Source organism: Pelmatolapia mariae, linkage group LG8, assembly GCF_036321145.2.
Source record: "Pelmatolapia mariae isolate MD_Pm_ZW linkage group LG8, Pm_UMD_F_2, whole genome shotgun sequence".
NCBI classification, from domain to species: Eukaryota; Metazoa; Chordata; class Actinopteri; order Cichliformes; family Cichlidae; genus Pelmatolapia; species Pelmatolapia mariae.
The window spans coordinates 5,050,987-5,068,600 of record NC_086234.1 but is presented as its reverse complement, the minus strand read 5'-3'; the positions used below and the strand labels follow the sequence as shown (position 1 = coordinate 5,068,600).

The 17,614-nt window shown below is 41.7% G+C and overlaps 1 protein-coding gene across 1 annotated transcript; it reads left to right on the top strand.

Moving 5' to 3' along the window:
* The first annotated feature begins 1,009 nt into the window (after positions 1-1,009).
* Positions 1,010-14,674, top strand: LOC134633051 (very long chain fatty acid elongase 6-like). Its single transcript, XM_063481912.1, has 4 exons — positions 1,010-1,262; positions 6,705-6,836; positions 9,615-9,766; positions 11,599-14,674. Exons 1-4 carry the CDS (start codon positions 1,165-1,167, stop codon positions 12,027-12,029), a joined length of 813 nt encoding a protein of 270 aa, XP_063337982.1. The 5' UTR covers positions 1,010-1,164; the 3' UTR covers positions 12,030-14,674.
* Positions 14,675-17,614: the final 2,940 nt, after the last annotated feature.

The window sequence follows — 17,614 nt, the reverse complement described above, 5'->3', positions numbered from 1 at the left end:
ACTGTCACAGATCAATTCACAGACTTCAGAGTGTTCAAAATGAAGCAGCAAGACTTTAAGTTTTTGTGTGTGTTTTATTGTGTTGTTTTGTAATGTTGGTTGTGATAAGTGCCATAAAAATCAATCAGTTTTCCTGTAGACTCCTCGTGGAGCATAGGTCCGCAACAACACCACTCCAACAGACTCTGTTCTGGGCTGTTCTCTTCAGCTGGGTCCACGTCATTCCGGCGGCCTTCACTTCGCTCTCGACAGGTCTTCTCCACGTCTGGGTCTCCCCACTTTCCCTTTTCCTTATGGGTTCCAGTCCAGTTTTTGCCTTGAGACGTTGTCGAATGGTTTTCGAAGTGTGTGGCCTATCCAGCCCCATTTTCTCTTCTTGATGTCTTGACCGACTGGGTTCTGGCTGGTTCTCTTCCACAGGTCTGTGTTCGAGATCTTCTCAGGCCATCTGATGTTGAAGATGTGTCGCAAGTACTTGTTGATGAAAATCTGTATCTTGCTGGTAATGGTGTTGGTCACCGGACCCATACAGGAGGACTGCTTTCACATTGGTGTTGAAGATGCGGATCTTGTTGCGCTGAGATAAGGCTTTGGAATTCCAGATGGGTCGCAGGGTGTTGAATGCAAGCCTTGCTTTGTTGATCAGGCTCCTAACGTCTTCACCTGCACCGCCTACCGCCTGCACCGCCTACCTTCATCTGCATCGTCTACCTAGGAAGCACTGTTGACTATGCTTCCTAGGTAGACGAAGCAGCCATAGAAATAAATTATTAAAATACCAATCAGTAAGACAATCTTCACTCCTGTTTATTGTATTTCCTGACTGCTTCTGACTCAAAAGTACAGATAATATATATATGCCATTGTCTAGGTTAGAAAAGTTATTAGGACTTGTCAGTTAATAGTTTTTGGAAAATACGTTTTATTTTGAAATCGTAAACCGGAATAGCGTCGTGCTCCTGCAGCTAGCTTTCTCGCGCTAAATAAAAATTGTCTTGACAGCCCCTCATCCTCCTGTCACCTCAGACGACCCAAAGCGGAGTTAAAAGCGGCTGATAGCGGAGGATAACCGAGCAACAGTTAAACTGTCGCCTCTCGTTTGCTTCTTCAGCTTTTTGTTGCATTTTTTTCTTCCTTCCAAAACTAAACCAGAAACTTTTAAAAATGAACGAGAGTGAGCCGAGCAGCTACCCGTTGACAGCGTACGACTTCGAGCAACGTTTCGACGAGAGAAGAGCGGTGGAATGGATGCAGGAAAACTGGTAAGAACGAGGAAGTTGGTGAAATATCAGTAAATAAGTCATTCACTGGACTGCAGCTCTGTCCATCGTTTGTTGTTGAAGCCGTTTGTAACGTAACATGTTCTGCATGTTCGGGCTAAAACCCATGAAATCTCTTTAGAACCTCAGGAACATCTTTTTCCCTCGCTTTACTTCAAATAAACTCGAGTTAAGGATGCACTTCAGGCAGAACAGGCGAGCCCTGCACGGAGTCCTGATTATGTAATTAACAGCTATGAAAGTAAAGACTGCATGCTGGATCTGCGGCTGCCTGCCTTCACCTTAAGGCACAGATTAAAAATTATGCCTTCCTCACTTGTACGTTTTCACTTTTGGGCTAGTTTGTAAGACTCAAACAGTGACATCTGTACGTTACAAACACCAACCTTGCTCAGATTAATGACATACGTTACGTTGTATCAAGTTAATATTAAAAAAGGTAAAACATTTTGAGTTCCTGTGACGTTTCCTCTCCTATTTGAGTTAATTGAAGTGATTCAAGTTTATTTACTTGAACTATTTTGGGGTTTAAGTAAGCATGAGTTAAAGGTGAATGTGTGTAATGCCTTGCTGGGCAGCGGCACAGATTTCTGTACTTTTTCCTGTTATTTTCTCTCCATGTTATGAAGAAAAATAATTTAAAACATTAGGAAAAAATGGTAAAAAATAAAATATATTTATTTATGGTTCTGGTGATTTTTCTTTTGTATTTGACAAAATTTGACTTGAGGTATCTAATTTTTTAGGCCATTACCCAGCTGCAGTTCTGCGTATCCAGCGTGTCAAAGTCAAAGGGGCTGTGTGGAGCACACCAAAGTGCAACACTCATTGCTTTAGATTCGAGACACACCCCTGCAGGGGTGAGGAGGGAGATTTTTTTAAGCTTTAAGTAACTATTTCAGCTTGTCTGTATGTAATAATTAAGAGTAAGATAATTGCATCTTGTTACCAGACATCTATTTTGTGCTGCCTGTTTGCACAGTAGACTGGGAGATACCCAGACCTATCTCTCCCCGCCCACCTACTCCAGCTCTTTTGGTGGGACACTCAGGCATTCCCAAGCTACCAAGCCAGCTGAGAGACATAATCTTGTGTGTCCTATGTCTACACCGATATCTCCTCACAGTTTGGCATGCCTGAAACACCAAGGAGGCATCTTAGTGAGATGCTGAGCCACCTTAGCTGACCCCTGCCAATGTTGAGGAGTAGCAGCTCTATTCCGTTTCAAAGAACTGAGCTTCTTACTTTATCTCACTCTATCCGTCAAAGAGCCCAGCACAAAGCTTATTTCTGCTTTTGGTGTCTGTAGTCTCATTCTTTCAGCCACTGCTGAGATGCAGAACTCTCTCTTTCCTACTACAGACCTGTTTAATCTCCTGTCACACCCTCCCTCACTTGCAAAAAGACCCTGGAATATCTAAACTTCCCGACCAGAAGTGGGCAGTCCACCCTTTTCCAGCTCAGAACTGTGGCCTTAGATTTGAAGGTTCTAATTCTCATCCCAGTTCCCTCCAGCTTGGCAGCAAACCTCCCTCAGAGCGAGCTTGAGGTTGTAACTCGATGAAACTAACAGAACCACAATGTCTGCAAAAAGCAGAGACGAGACTTCTGAACCTGAAGCCTGTGAGCTGTGTCTAGAAATGCTGTGCATAAAAATTAGGAACACAATCAGTGACAAAGTGCACATTTTCCTTGAACCATATGGTTGTCAGGCACAGACACAGATGCCTGCTAATTAATGCTAAAAGGAGTTTTTTCCCTGTTGTTGAAAGTTATTAATGGGTAATAATTTTTTTTCATCATATGATTAGAACCATGTTGCCATTCTGGAAAACCAGAGTGGATGTTTTCACTTTGCTGCTTTGTTCTTGTCTTCAGTATCACTTGTGGACTAGGTATGCGTGTGCTGATAACTCAATGTTGATACCATGTCTTCTTTTCAGTCACAAAGACGTTTAAATTAAAGTTGTAGCTCCTTATCTGGATGATCTGTAATCTGTGTATTGTTTTTTATTAATTAACCTTGTAGCAGTAGCTGACCGTAAATCAGGCCACCTACGATTAGCTATCTATTAGGAGTGGACTTTGTATTAAAACAGATTCATACTAAAAAAGACAGAGCAGGAAAAGGTTACTCAGGTGTGCAAAATGTTCCACCCCCATGAGTCTGACAGCATTTGTATGTGCTCTGTTGAACTGTCAGAAAAGCACGTCAGTAACTGATAAAAAGAAATGATAAAGATAGAGGCATGTGAATCAGATCATTTAGACAATTTCTGAGGGACACTTGCACAGAGACACAAATGATTAAAGGAGACTGGGAAGAAATGCTGCTGTAGTTAAGTTAAATGACCCTGAAAAAAAAAACACTAGCTTACTGACTTCTGGAGACAACACACTCGGCCAGGTGATTGTGGCTCTGATAGCTCGCGTGTGTCTCACCCTATGCAGGGAGATAAAACCTGGAGCGTTTATATGCACACTGGTGTGAGTTTGGCATAGTTCCCGAGTAGGCAGCACTGAAGTATTGATAAGAGTTTGGATGAACAGTTCTGTTTCATTTTATCATAGCTGACCTTTTCTAATTCCAATCAGACCCCAATAATGACGAGTCTGTTTCACAACACCAATTGCCTCAAGGTACTTTTTTATTGTCAGGTAAAGACCCTACAGTAATACAGAGAAAACCCCCAACTGTCCTCCTTTGAGTAAGCACTTGGTGACAGAGGGAAGGGAAAAATCCATTTTTAACAGGAAGAAACCTCTGGCAAAACCAGGCTGTGGAGAGCCAGAGATTAATAATAACTAATGATTAAATGCAGAGAGGTTTATAAACACATTAAAAAAAAAAAGGGGAGATCCCCCTTAACCTGCAGCTTTTGAGGTCCTTAAAACCCATTTGGACACCAACACAATCAATCAATTAAACAAAATGTGACTAAATTGTAAACCTTGAGGGTTTACAATTTAGTCACATTTTGTTTGATTGATTGATTGTGTTGGTGTCCAGAGGGACAGCTACATTAAAAGTGTGTCATTGTCCAAAAAGTTATAGACCTGAGATTATTACTGAGATTTGGATGTTTGAGTGAAATGTTTGTAGCTGAAGGACTCTGTGCTTTTAAAGCTGACTTAGGTAATCTCAGGATTAATGCCTCTGAAATCGAAATTATTGTAAGCTTACCACGTGCTCCTCGCTGGGTGCACAAGTCTCTCTGTAGGATAATACGCTTTCTTTCTGTTTTTAATCTGAGATTTCTTGGTTGTTTTAAGTTTGGACCACTGAGTCTGGAAGACAAATTGATTGATTAGATGATTATTCAGTTACTGAATTTAATCTCGGTATGCAGGGAACAAACAGATATGCATCTTGTCTAAGATTATGTGTTATTAGCTTGGTGAAGATCTCTTGGTATGCTCGGAGGTTCAGATCTGTGCAGCGGGAACAGCTTTAGCTTTTTGCTGGTTTTTCCTCTCCCACAGGGGCAAACTGGGACCAGCTATCAGAATCCACTATAACCACTAACTGGGTCAAGCAGCAGCAGCAGTATCTACTCATCCTGTGTATTATGTATGTTGCCAATCTGGATTAGTCATCTGCTTTATTCCCAAATACCCTCAGCCTCACGCATACCCTCCCTACTTAAATAAAAACAGCTTTTAATAACATATGAGAAGCAGGTTAATGTGAAATTAAAAATATACGGTGTCAGTGCACATGCAGTCTCTGTTTCCAGGGTTTAGTATTCTCCTCGGCTGTTTCTGCTCAGCCAAAAATCGACTTTTTCTTTCCTGCTGTGTGCTGTTATTGAAACATCAGGCGCAGTGGTGCCCAGTGGAAACGGCCTTATTGCCCATAGCTGGCAGTGTGAGTGGTCTGTGTGTCAGGAGCTAATCTCTTAATCCTCTACTATGAGTATAATAATTGAGTTGGCTGGTGCCAGGAGGGCTGACATGTTGTAATTCATAGCCTGATGTTCCGACTTGTCAGACGACTCTGGAGTGAGCACAGAGTTGATGTCAGCTCGTATTTGTCTTTAATTGCAGTTGTCTGGTTCAGTCACACTAATTGTGTAATATCTTTATGTAAGAGCGCTGTGTCTGTGTAGTCGTCTCCTGTTTCAAAGTCTCAGGAGGTGATTTAGTGTTTAATAGAGCTGTTTGTCAGGGGAAGTGAGGTACTTCCTCTTTATTGTAAGCTGATAGAGGTCAAAGATCTGTGTGATGCTGGAGCTTTTAGGCCGGCGTTTTGTGTTAAGTAACATCAGTGTTTCCCACAGATTTGGGCTCAGGGACGTGAGGTTGTGGCTAAAGACAAGTACACCCTACTTTGAGAAGATTTTATGTATATTTTTGCTACAGGAATTAAGAGGGTAAGTGTAGTAGCAGCCAGGTGCTGTTATTTAAATGCACTGTGTTAATGCACGCAGAAGCAACTGTTGCTGCACGTCAGACTAGGAACGGTTGTAAAGCTGTTTCTCGAGTTAACATTCAGCAAATTCATCCAAAGGTCAGACCATGCAGTGCTCAGAGAAACTGCAAAAAACCCAAGAGCTGTACATGCCTCAGCATGTTAATGTTAACGATAATGACAGTACAATTAGAATAAGACTGAGCAAATCCTTGTTTGGAACAACCGTTCCAAACAAGCCAGGTGAAGATTTCTTCTCTCTAAAAAGAACATGGCAGCACAGCTTAGGTTTGCAAAGCTGCATCTGGGAAAACCAAAAGACTTCTTTAAAAATCTCCTTTGGACAGATGAGACCGGAGTGGAGATGTCTGGCTGCGATGCACAAAACCAAACTTAGCATATCAGCACGAACACCTCATACTTACTGTCAGTCACTGAGTCGATCATGAACTCCTTCATATACCAAAGTATTCTAGATTCAAATGTGAGGCCATCTGTTTGACAGCTAAAGCTAAATCGGATCACCTGACAGGACAATGATCCCAAGCACAGAAGCAAATCTGCAACTGAATGGCCGAAAAGAAGAGAAACAAGGTGCTGCAATGGTCCCGTCAAAGTCCAGATCTCCTCCTGACTGATATGCAGAGAGCTGTGCATGGACGAATGCCTGCAGACCTGCACTTGTATTTAATAATTATAGAACCTGCTGAGGACCAAAATGATTTTCCTATTATGCTTTGACTAGAATTACAAGACTACGTATTTTCTTTTTACAGTGACGACAGCCAAATTTCCATACATTCGTTTCCCTGAAATTAATTGCAACAACTGCATATTTTGATCCAGTAAATTCTCAATCTAGTGTTTTGTGTCTGAGGGGAGCTTTTTTTTCCTGTTACTGTCTCTATGCTGTAATTAGTGCATGTAACAGTATTATCAGTATTTTGAGGTGTTAAAGTGGTACAGTGAGGATGAGTAATAATAAGCATCACTATGTGTGTGCTTCTCTGCAGGACCAAGTCTTTTATATTCTCTGGCCTGTACGCTGCGATCGTATTTGGAGGGCAGCACTTCATGAGGGAAAGGCAAAGACTGAACCTGCGTCGCCCACTGGTGTTGTGGTCACTCAGCCTGGCCATTTTCAGGTGAGTGACTCTCAAGGTCGATGCAGCTGAGACGGCTGACGTGACCTTAACACTCAGTCAACCAAACATTTAGAAGCGAGTGTTTCAGAGAAAAGTTGTTTGGTATTTTTTCTCTGAAGGTCATTTTCCTTTCTGGGTAAACAGGAACATGAACTGACAGTGAAAGAGGGATAGTCAAAGAAGGAATGTGTTCTGAGTATTTGTTTGAGAAGCCACAACCAGTCTGATAACAGCTGTCACCTCAAGGTTCAACGCAAGATTTAAAGCAGTACTTCAAGAACACTACAGACATTTCACTCAGTAAGAGTCCTGATGTCCATCTGCACATGGTATCTGTGAGGTGGAATCTAAAACTTCGAGGGGCTGACCTATAAAACTGGTTTACATTTTTGCCAATCTCCTGTTTGAGATCATCTTCTCGGAGATTTCCAGGCAGATTCCAGAGCAGCTGCATTTTCAAAATAGGACATTCCACTCGAGTTGCAGTTTCACCACAAACCTCAAATCTGAGCAGAGAGCAACCTCAGCTTCTCATTCAAAATGACCTGAATTTCATGCAAAGGATCCTTGCTGTTGACAAGAGCCAGATTTTTGGCATTTTTCACCTATAGGTAGTGGGAGTTTATGTCCCTGCTGCTTTATCTTCTTGAATCAAGTTGAAAGATCTCCATTTTGACACGCTGAAGGAGATCAGGGCTTCTACAAAGCAATCTTTAAAAAAAGCATCTGCAGTAGAATACCTGAGAAGATTATCTAGAGCAGGACATCAGCCAAACTCCAAACAGGTTTTTGTTAATCTACTCCTTCAGTTACCAACTATCAATCTAATTTACTGATTTGTTTATGAAGATCTAGACTGTGGTATTCCCTCAGAGAAGCGTGCCGTTTTTATAAAATCTAAAATCCTGCTGCTTCACTTAAAGGCCTTACGCTGAGTTTGTCAAACCCACCAGAGCCTGCAAGGATCCACGTGGCAGGTGTGCAGGAGGCCCTCCCTTTAATCTTAATCCCAGTGCTGTGGGTACATCCTGCTCTTTTCACACTTAGCTGTCCGCACACAGGACGCGACGGTGTTAGTGTAGGTGGTTTTTGCTTTTTACTACATCCACCCTGTTAACTCTGTTGTCCTTTAAAGGATACGTTTGTTTTTTATTACTGGTATATTTTTGCAACCTTGGAGACGTGTGCCAGAATGATGACACAACATCTGGCACGCTTTGTTGCTTTGCTGTCATTTGGGCTTACCGTGACTGTCTCGTGGATGCTCATGTTAAAGTAAACAACCTGACAGAAATGGACGTGATGAGATGGTTTACTGGTTAAGAGAGGGAGTGACTACTTTAACCTCATGTAATTAGGGGTGGGGTAGCTTTGAGTGGTGGGTGGGTGCTGACACAGACAGGTAGCAGCTAAGTGGGAGTCATAAAGCTGGACCTCATGCCTGTGTTAAGGCCTCTTGTAGCATTTTTAACCCAAATATGTGACAAATATACATTTATAATTTAGTTTTGATTAATTGAATTCTAGTGTTTTATTAGTCTTGGTGCTAATTAAGAGATATCAGTGCAATCCACATGTAAACTCCCAGCTTTAGCTGACAGTTTAGCACTAAACTATCGCTACTGAGCTATGAGGCTACTATAGCTGGGCTGCCAGCAGAAGCACAAGAGCTTAAAACTTAGACCTTAACCCTTATTTCCTGACTAATTTAACTACTGATGAAATATTTCCGATGCAATTAGGTGGAGGTAAAGCTGTTTATGGAGACTTAACCTCAACAAGCCAGTCGCCTAGCGCTCAAAATATATTCATGATGGAACGAAAAAAGAAAGTACTTCCTCTTAGGCTAATGTGCAGTGGGCCACACAAGGTTTTCAGATTTAGAATCAGGTTTTTTCACTGCTCTCTGGCCACTTCCTGATATTTATTCATTCATCATATAGTTACTATTACAGTTGCATGGAAACAGGGCAGTTCATTTACTACTACTATATTGCAGAGTCTTTGGGCAAAAAGAGTTTAAAAGTGCTGTTTGAATGAGTGACCGTGGCTTAGTTTAAAAGGACTGTAAGAGTAGCAGAGTGCTATAGTTATAAACAGGCATCCATACGCTACATACACCATCGTTTTGTGTCTGATACTCTGAAAAGGATTGAGCATAATCCCCATCAAACTCACAGTTTGGTCCTGTTTGACCTGCATTTGATTTGTGTCAGATCGAAGGCCGATACGACGATCAGTCATCAGAGAAAATGACACAGGCTGGCTCCCTGTTGACTGCGATCCGGTTTGCAATTGTTGGAACATCAGATAAAAGCACAGGGAGTCTCTGAGGTGTGTTTAAGATGGTCTGACTGAGATTGCCTATGAAATCTCCACATCAGTGTTGCACCATTGTGCAAGTTGCTCTTTGTCATCAGTGCAATGTCAATAAACCTTTTGACATCAAGCCTTTATGGCTGCACTTCAGCAGTGATCTCTGCAGCTCAGTTATGGTTTCTTTTTTTATGACAAACAGTAAGATGGGTTGTAAAAATGCTGCTTTCAATGCTTCATTTGTCCACAGGAGGCATGGCAGAATGATTACACTTTAACACATCAGGGCTGCCAGTTGAGACCATCCCTGTTTTTACTATAAGGATGAGAAAACAGACTCTGTTCTAGGAAAGTGGTGAAAAATATGAAACCAGTAAAGCGGCATAATTTACTAAAAGGAGTGGCTGAGCCTCTGTGATCCTAGCTGTTGGCTAATATGTCCTTGTTGTGTTTCCTCTGCAGCATCGTAGGAGCGGTCAGGACCGGAGCTTACATGCTGCACGTCCTCACAAACAACGGCTTCAAACAGTCGGTGTGTGACAACAGCTTCTACAGCGCTCCCCTCACCAAATTCTGGGCCTACGCCTTTGCCCTCAGCAAGGCCCCCGAGCTGGGTGAGACTTCATCTGATCTCATAAATGTCAGAATATTACTCACATGAATGAAGCACATACTGAAATCTAACCTATTCAAAGACCACCAGCTGTAGATTCCTTATTTCTTTGTTACTGAATTAAGGTGAAGCAGGACCTGTTTACACTATAGGAGCTCCACGCAACTCAGAAAAAACAGTGTTTTAATCATATTAAGGGTGGGGGTGTTAGCATTAGCTAAAACCATGATGAGGCATAAAGTGCTGTGCAAAAGTCTTGATCCACCCCTCATCTCTTTGTATTCTGCTTCTAAGGAGCCAGACTTTCTTGTGATGTTTTTTAAAAAAGGTCTTAATCAGTACTTTCTGAAGGTCTCTCAAAGCTTTTCATTGGTTCTGTCCTTAACACTGACCTATGAATAATTCAAACATAAATGCATATAACTCAAGGGATGAACCTGTGATGTCATTTTTTATTTCATTTCCTGACACGTTGTTACTACTAACCGTGCAAAACCACGTAGTTTGTTCCCATTTAATTAGGTGAATCTGTGCAAAATGCAAAGGTAACAGTTTATTTGCAACAACAACGTGATTCCCAATGAGCTGTTAGCTGAAAACTTGGCATTTTTTGGCATGATGTGCAGTAAAAAAGATCAGTGAGAACAGGTCTGATAGAGCGATGAAACATGAGTGTCTAAAGCCATCTGTAAAGCACGGTGGAGGCTCTGTCATGGTTTAGAGCTGCATTTCAGTGAGTGGTGTGGATTTTTTTTCAAAATTAATGTAACTGTGAACACAAGAATATTAAGTCAGAGCTTCACCCACCATGCAGTACTGCCTGGAACACATCTGATCGGCAGCAGCTTCTTTTTTCAATAAAAGATGATCCCAAACACGCTGCCACTAAAGTAAAAGTTTACCTGAATTAAAAAACAAACAAACAAAAACACACATACAGTGACAGTCATCAGTCATGGATCGTACCAGATAAGTTATTGTTATAGTTGTGCAAACCTTTCTATTTCCATGTACGTTTGCACGTTTCACCTGCCTTCCTCGCAGAATGTTAAGAAATGAGGGTTGGTGCAAGAGTTGTATGCACTGAAAACGTGTAAAAGTGTAAATGTGTTTTTCAGTCTTTGTTCCAAAAGGATCTAAATTCAAACTGGATTTTTTTTCTTGCTCAGCTACTTTAAGAATGAAATGATTTGCTCACTGTAGATTAAAGTGTTGCACCACTGTGCAGTAAATCCATCAGCAGGTGATTCCCTTAAGAGCTGAAATGGAGGCAGATGCTGAGCTGGCAAGAAAAGTCTATTAGCGCACAGCTAATACTGTACAAGCAATGTTGCCTCAGCTGCAGACAGGAAGGATATGTCTGCTTCCTACTGCAGGATAAGGACTCTTTATAGAGACTCTAAACCCTTTTATTTGTTAAATCCACCTGAAAGATCAAACATAAACCCACAAATCTGTGATGGATGTTCACGAAGCTGTAAGCTAACTGTTGGTGCTGCCTTGTTGAAAGTCTCTGTGCTCCTCATGTACCTGTAAGGCCATCATAAAATCGTTTAGTACACCCCCCCCCCCCCTTCAAGCACTGTAAGTGAAGTCAGGCTTTATTGGAGCTGCGTTAAACTTGATACACAGTCAGGTCCTGTCAGGTATTTCACTTTTTCTGTAGGTTTTTTTAAAAAATATTTTTCCTGCTCTCACACAGGAATTTTCCATCTTTTGTGATAAATAAAGTACATCCGGTGTTATTAATCATGACTCAGTTGCTGAGGGGTTGAGGTTTGGTGCTCGGGTGCGGTTTTATTTAAACGATTTCCTCTCTGCCGCCTCTCTCAGGAGACACCGTGTTCATCGTCCTGCGGAAACAGCGCCTCATCTTTCTGCACTGGTACCACCACATCACCGTGCTGCTTTACTCCTGGTACACCTACAAGGATCAGCTGGCGGGCGGCGGCTGGTTCATGACCATGAACTACATGGTTCACTCTGTCATGTACACGTACTACGCTGCCCGAGCGGCCGGCCTGCGGGTGCCGCGTCCCTTCGCCATGGTCATCACGGCCTTGCAGATCCTGCAGATGGTGATGGGCCTGGCCGTGCAGGGCCTCGTGTACCACTGGATGCACGAGTTGCGCTGTCCGTCCCACCAGGGCAACATCGTGTGGGGCTCTCTCTTGTACCTCAGCTACTTGATCCTTTTTGCCTACTTCTTCTACAACACCTACCTCAAAGGCTCCCCCAGGGACAAAGGGTCCAAGAAAGAGTAGCGCGCCTCCCTGTGCTCGGGGTCGTATTAAAGGCTCTGAACATCCTCCTCTTCTGACTGCAGCTCAGAGAGGAGGACGATTTGGAGCATTTTAATGTGATCTCACGATGAAAGCGAGGAGATTGAGGGGCATTTCCGTAACTGTGTTTGACTAAAAATAGCGCTGTCGTCATTTAAACGATTGCCTTGTTTACTTAAACTCCTTTATCTAAAAACAGCCATATGAGGGCCAAATACTGTCAGAGGCGACTGACACTTGTTCCTGTGTTTTTAAAGAAGAAGTCATTGATTTATATGTAAGAAGAAATGCTTAATTTTACTTTAATTGAGTGAGGAAATGGTTCGTTTAGCTCTAGTTAGCTTAGCATAAAGGCTGGAAGCAGACTTTCCTTTCCCTGGAAAACTGACTTATTTAAACTCTGAACCTTTCTGTTTAACCTGCAAATTAACAAAAACATGAAAGCAACAGATTCTTGACTCCAGCTCTAACAAACATCTTTTACAGACGGGAGCCTGCTCACTGTCTTTATGCTCGACTAGGATAAACAATCTGCACCAAATGTTGAACTAGCCCTTTAAAAGTGACACCGGGGGCAGGTATTAATCTGATGCCGTAAAAATGAGCATCACGTGGCGCCTGCAGGCGCAGAAACTGTAACACCTGTGTCCGCCTGTGCAGGTTAGCAGGTAACAGGGAGTGAAGACTAATGCACTAAATGGCAGAGGAATGTTTTCATGCACGTAAACGTGCAGGAAGAAAAGCGATACGAGTTCAGTTCGGTGTAATTTTTTAAATGCTGTCACCACTTTACCTTCATCTAAAAAGAAAGCCTTCTCTGTCTGCTCCTCTCAGTTTACCTCGCTGGCTTATACCTGCCTCATCTTGTTAGCTTAGGTTGGTTTTTTTTGTTTGTTTTTTTAAGGTGTTGGTTTGAATCGAGGTGAAGATTCTGAGTCTGAGAGCACAACAGTAAAGTGACCATATTCTTATAAAACGAACACTTAGAGCGGTTAAATTTAGTGTTGCTGCTAACGCCGTCCACAGCGGTGCGTTGCTTTGCTTCACCCTTTACTGCAGGTGATGCACTGACCACTAATAAGTACCTCATGCAACCCAGCTTTCCTTTAACATAGCCAATATTTATAGCCGTTTTCACCACGCGTACACTCTGTAAGACGAGGCCTGAGCGAGGAACGCGTTTCTCAGATGAAAGCCGTTCCAGCTCGAACAGCTGACAGGAAGTGCGTTAAACCAGACGTCCTCCTGTCCCTGTCGTTTGGGTTGTTTTCACAAGTTTACGCACTGTACAGTATATGTTTTTTAACGTTTTATAAGAGATGACGGGAACGATTCACTGTTGGGACGGAGTGCAGCTGTGCGATGGATTTAAAAAGGAGAAGTGTAGATGTGATGGAGATGCAGACCTGTAGCTTTAACTCAGAGGTTTAACAAAAACATTCCACTTCTATGGTGCACATTTATTAAAAGCGATAAAAAGCATCTGAAAACTGTTTGCACTGTTTGATTCTCTGATTGAGCAGCAGCAGTTAAACCAGATTGTCTCGTGTGAAGTATTTAGCAGACAAACAAAAAGGATAAACTGAACATAATGTGACGTAACAGGAGAGGTTTTTGTATCTTGCAACTCCTACGAGGTCCAACCACTACGTTTGCCTTTTTATTGCCGACACTTGATTCCTGATGTTTGTGTTTAGTTAGAAAAAAAGCTTTATTTTGATCCATCCTTTGTGACTTTGCCCTGTGCTCATGTTGGTTTTGGTTATTTATTTTCCTTTTGTGCTTTAAATTATTTGAACAAACTGATACCAAACATACGGCAGATGACGAGGACCAAATTTATGTGGCGATTGCCGCTGACTGTGGTGGCACTGTGGTGCTGCTGCTCTTTATGACCTGCTAAAGAGGAGGCCACAAGGCGCTGGTGTCTGTTTTTTAGATGAGAAGGATGTGTTTTCTTTACGTTTTCCAGCAGGTGTGAGGTTTACTTGGCAGGTGTCACATTAGGAAACGGGTTGAGTTCAGTTTGCTCCATCCACGCTCGTGCTTACACCGCTTTGGAGGGTGAACTGCGACAGTGTTCGTGTTTAAAGTTGTGCAGCACATTTTCAAACCACGTCCTGTTTAACGGGCCTGTGCTCGCCACAGAAGCTGCTCGCCCTGGTTGGAAACGTGTGTGCTGAGCGCTGTGGTTTAAAACCTGTGTGGAGACTTTTGACTTGGCGTGACGGAGCTGATGTTGTGTTTGTGTCTCTAGTTGAATTCCGATTGTTCAGGACTTTGTGAATTACAGTTTGTCACGCTGACGCACCATCCGTGAGAAACGACGTAGTTCTGATAAAAGCACCGTTTTCAGATGCACTTATTGTTTCAGCATCAACCAGTTCTAGTAGTTTTTATGTGATTTAATGTAAAGAGCACTGAACACTGTTTGAAACGGCCTGCATTTTTAAAATCTGACACATTGTAACGCTGTTAAAACTTGAACTTGGTGTGCCAACATGCTTCTGTTTATTTTCTGTCGTGCTTTACTTGTTTTGTTGTCTGTGCTTTGTTTCCTACTGATTTTTACTCCCTGTGGTTTCTACTGGAAAAAGGGCTTCGTGTCGAAACGTTATAATAAAAGTTTTCTGGTTTTAAATGTCTCTGTTTGTTGTTTCAGGGATGAAATATTTTCACTGTGGAGAAGGATATCTGTGTTTAAATAGAAGACGGACAAACTCGCCACAAACATGAGCTGTTTGATTTAGTTTTCTTAAGATTATCTTAAAAAATATAAAGCATATATTCAAGCCTCTGACAGGCATGTGTGATAAAGCCAGGACTTCAGTCTGATTGTCTTTTATTTTCTTTTTAAATTAGTTTTCCTTTTTATTGGCACATACATTATAAACATATTTAATTGCTTTTATTTAACTAAACAGCAGCTCTTGAAATTTAAAAGCAATCTTTTGCACGATTGTCGAGTCTTAATCGTAGACGAGAGCCAAACTCAGGCATACACAGCTTAATGTAAAATACATTTCTGAGATGGTGATGAGTTCTCAGTGACCTCGACCTCAGGGTGTGACAATTATGTGTGTGAAAGGTTGTAGCGAGAAGCCCTTTGAAGGTCACGGGTCTGAAAAAGTGCCGTATAGCTGGCAGTCTCACATTATTCTGTTATTCAGGCCTGAATGTGGCAACTCAGCGACCATGAGAGAATTTTTAAAAAAGGTTTGTGTACATGCGACATAACGCCTCCCATCACTTTATTGGTCGCAAATAAAATCCCAGAAAGTGCCATAAACAGTTTAGGTGTCTGCAACAGCTGTGGGAAAACAACTAAATAAAGATTTAAAGAGACTGAAAGGTCAGATTTAAATTTTCACACACATTACAGGTACACAAATAAACTCACACACAAATATACAGAAGATAGTGAAATAGAAAAAAATTTAAGGCTTTTACACATTTCTATTTTTATCAAATAAAAGGTTTAATATAAGGTGAATTCCTTGAAGACCGACGGCGTTATTGGAAAACTTCTGAAACTGCTGTTCAATGAAACTTTTATGATGCTCACGCTGTTCCTGTGTATTTGTGTTGGTTTTATTGGCATTGCTAAGAAGGTGATAGTTCAGTTTCATTTATTATTGCAGTCATAGTGCATGTTTAAGGGATGGGAAAAAATGTATGATAGGATTGTGTTAAATTGTAACCATGCATTACAGAGGAAAGAAAATGTTTAAAGAGAGAAAGATAATATATAACATGTCAAATCTACATATTAGGTCTTAATAATAGATTTTTCAGTTCTAGTCATTAAAGCGAGCTCTCTAAGAAAAAAAATATGATCCAAAATGTACAGAAGTATGTAAACAAGGCTCTCATTATACTCACATTGGACACAGATGTGTATTTTCTGTATAAACTTGTGTGAGTCTAAAGGATAAATTGACTGATGAGCACACAGTGGCTCAGTCCGTCTCTGATGATCAGAAGCTGTTAAATCCCCGTGAAGCCTTTAAACTAGAGGAATTTGTCTTGCTGACACAGTTAAACCACACCGGCCTCCTGCAGCTCTCCAGCTCGCAGCACACTGCCCTAAAAACGTCCAGGCTGAGCCGAGCGCTCTCTGGGAGGTCGTGGGTTGATGGAAGACAAAGCTCTGCCTGCTCAGCACATTACAGTCTTGTAGCCGTGGGTGGTGACACCAGAGGACCGGGAGGAAAGACATGCAGTGGAGGAGCCGAGAGGGAAAAGCTTTAAACAAACTCGTCACAGAGGGTTAGGGTCACGACAACAGTGCGATTTTTCTGTGTGAACACCACCAGCTCGTGTTCAGCTCAGCTCTGTGATGGAAAGCAAACTTTTTATGAAACTTACAGAAACGAGTCACATTGTTAGGAGCTGAATGTGTGCAGTGCGCAGAAGAGGACAATCATCTCAGTACAAACATAAGCTGTTACAGCAGTTTGTGTTTGTGCAGGAGCACATTTCATGAAATATGATGTAGTGTTTAAAGTGATTAAAGATATCCTTCACATTAACACATCCAGCACATATTACTGTAATTACACACGATGAACTAACTGTATAATTACAAATGTTTTAATTATTGTGTTCATATTTATTAACAATTATAACCTGTAACATGAGATTAGACTGATAAAAATTACCCTGAATGGTTAAATGGGGGCATACTTATTGCAGTCTTTGGCGCCCTCGTGTGGCAGGAGGCTGTCATTACAGCTTTCTCCACATGTGCTCCAAACTATACATCAGCGGTGCGTTTGATACTTACTACAACACACAATGTAACGAAGAACAGCTGTGCGAACCTCTGCACAGGCGGGCACGCGAAGAAGCACGTGAGGCAGCCTCCAGGTGCCGCCACAAACCTGGTTAATCTGAACTTCATGTGTTTCCTTGTGAGGGTTTGCAGCATTAGTTGCTTGTTTTGTTGGAAAATGCAGGCATGTTTGTGGAGTATTTTTCAGTTTACTTTATATGTGTACAGTATTAATTCAAAATAGGGTCACAGCTCCTCGTTCTTTGTTTCAGGAAGCCTGTGACTGATTGTTTTTACCATGTAAAAGATGAAAATACTCATCTTCTCTGATTGGCCTTACCTTGTGGCCGATTATTTCACAATAAAGTTTCACCCCACGAGGCGCCTCTTTGACCCAACCATAGACCACAGATTTTTCTTGGAACAATCTGTGGAATAACCTTTCTGAGAAAACCCCAGAGCCCCTTCAATTTCATGGCTTTTTAGTGAAATGGAAAAGTTTTATTGAGAAGAGCTACCCTTTTCACTATTGATTCATCTGCAGGGGACCTGCAGGGTGTTTTCAAAAGGGACACACTGATAAACTGTGTTTTCCTACAGCAACCAGCTGCAGATGTTATTTTGTCTTTTTTTTACTTAGCCTCTGTTGGACGACAAGACAAGACAGGCTTGTATTTATCGAACTTTTCAGGCACAGAGGCTTCATTTACACTTTTGCCATCCTTTCTCCTTTCATTGTTTCTTTCTATTAAAGTTAACGTTACTAATGAATTTCTTTAAATCTGCACCACAA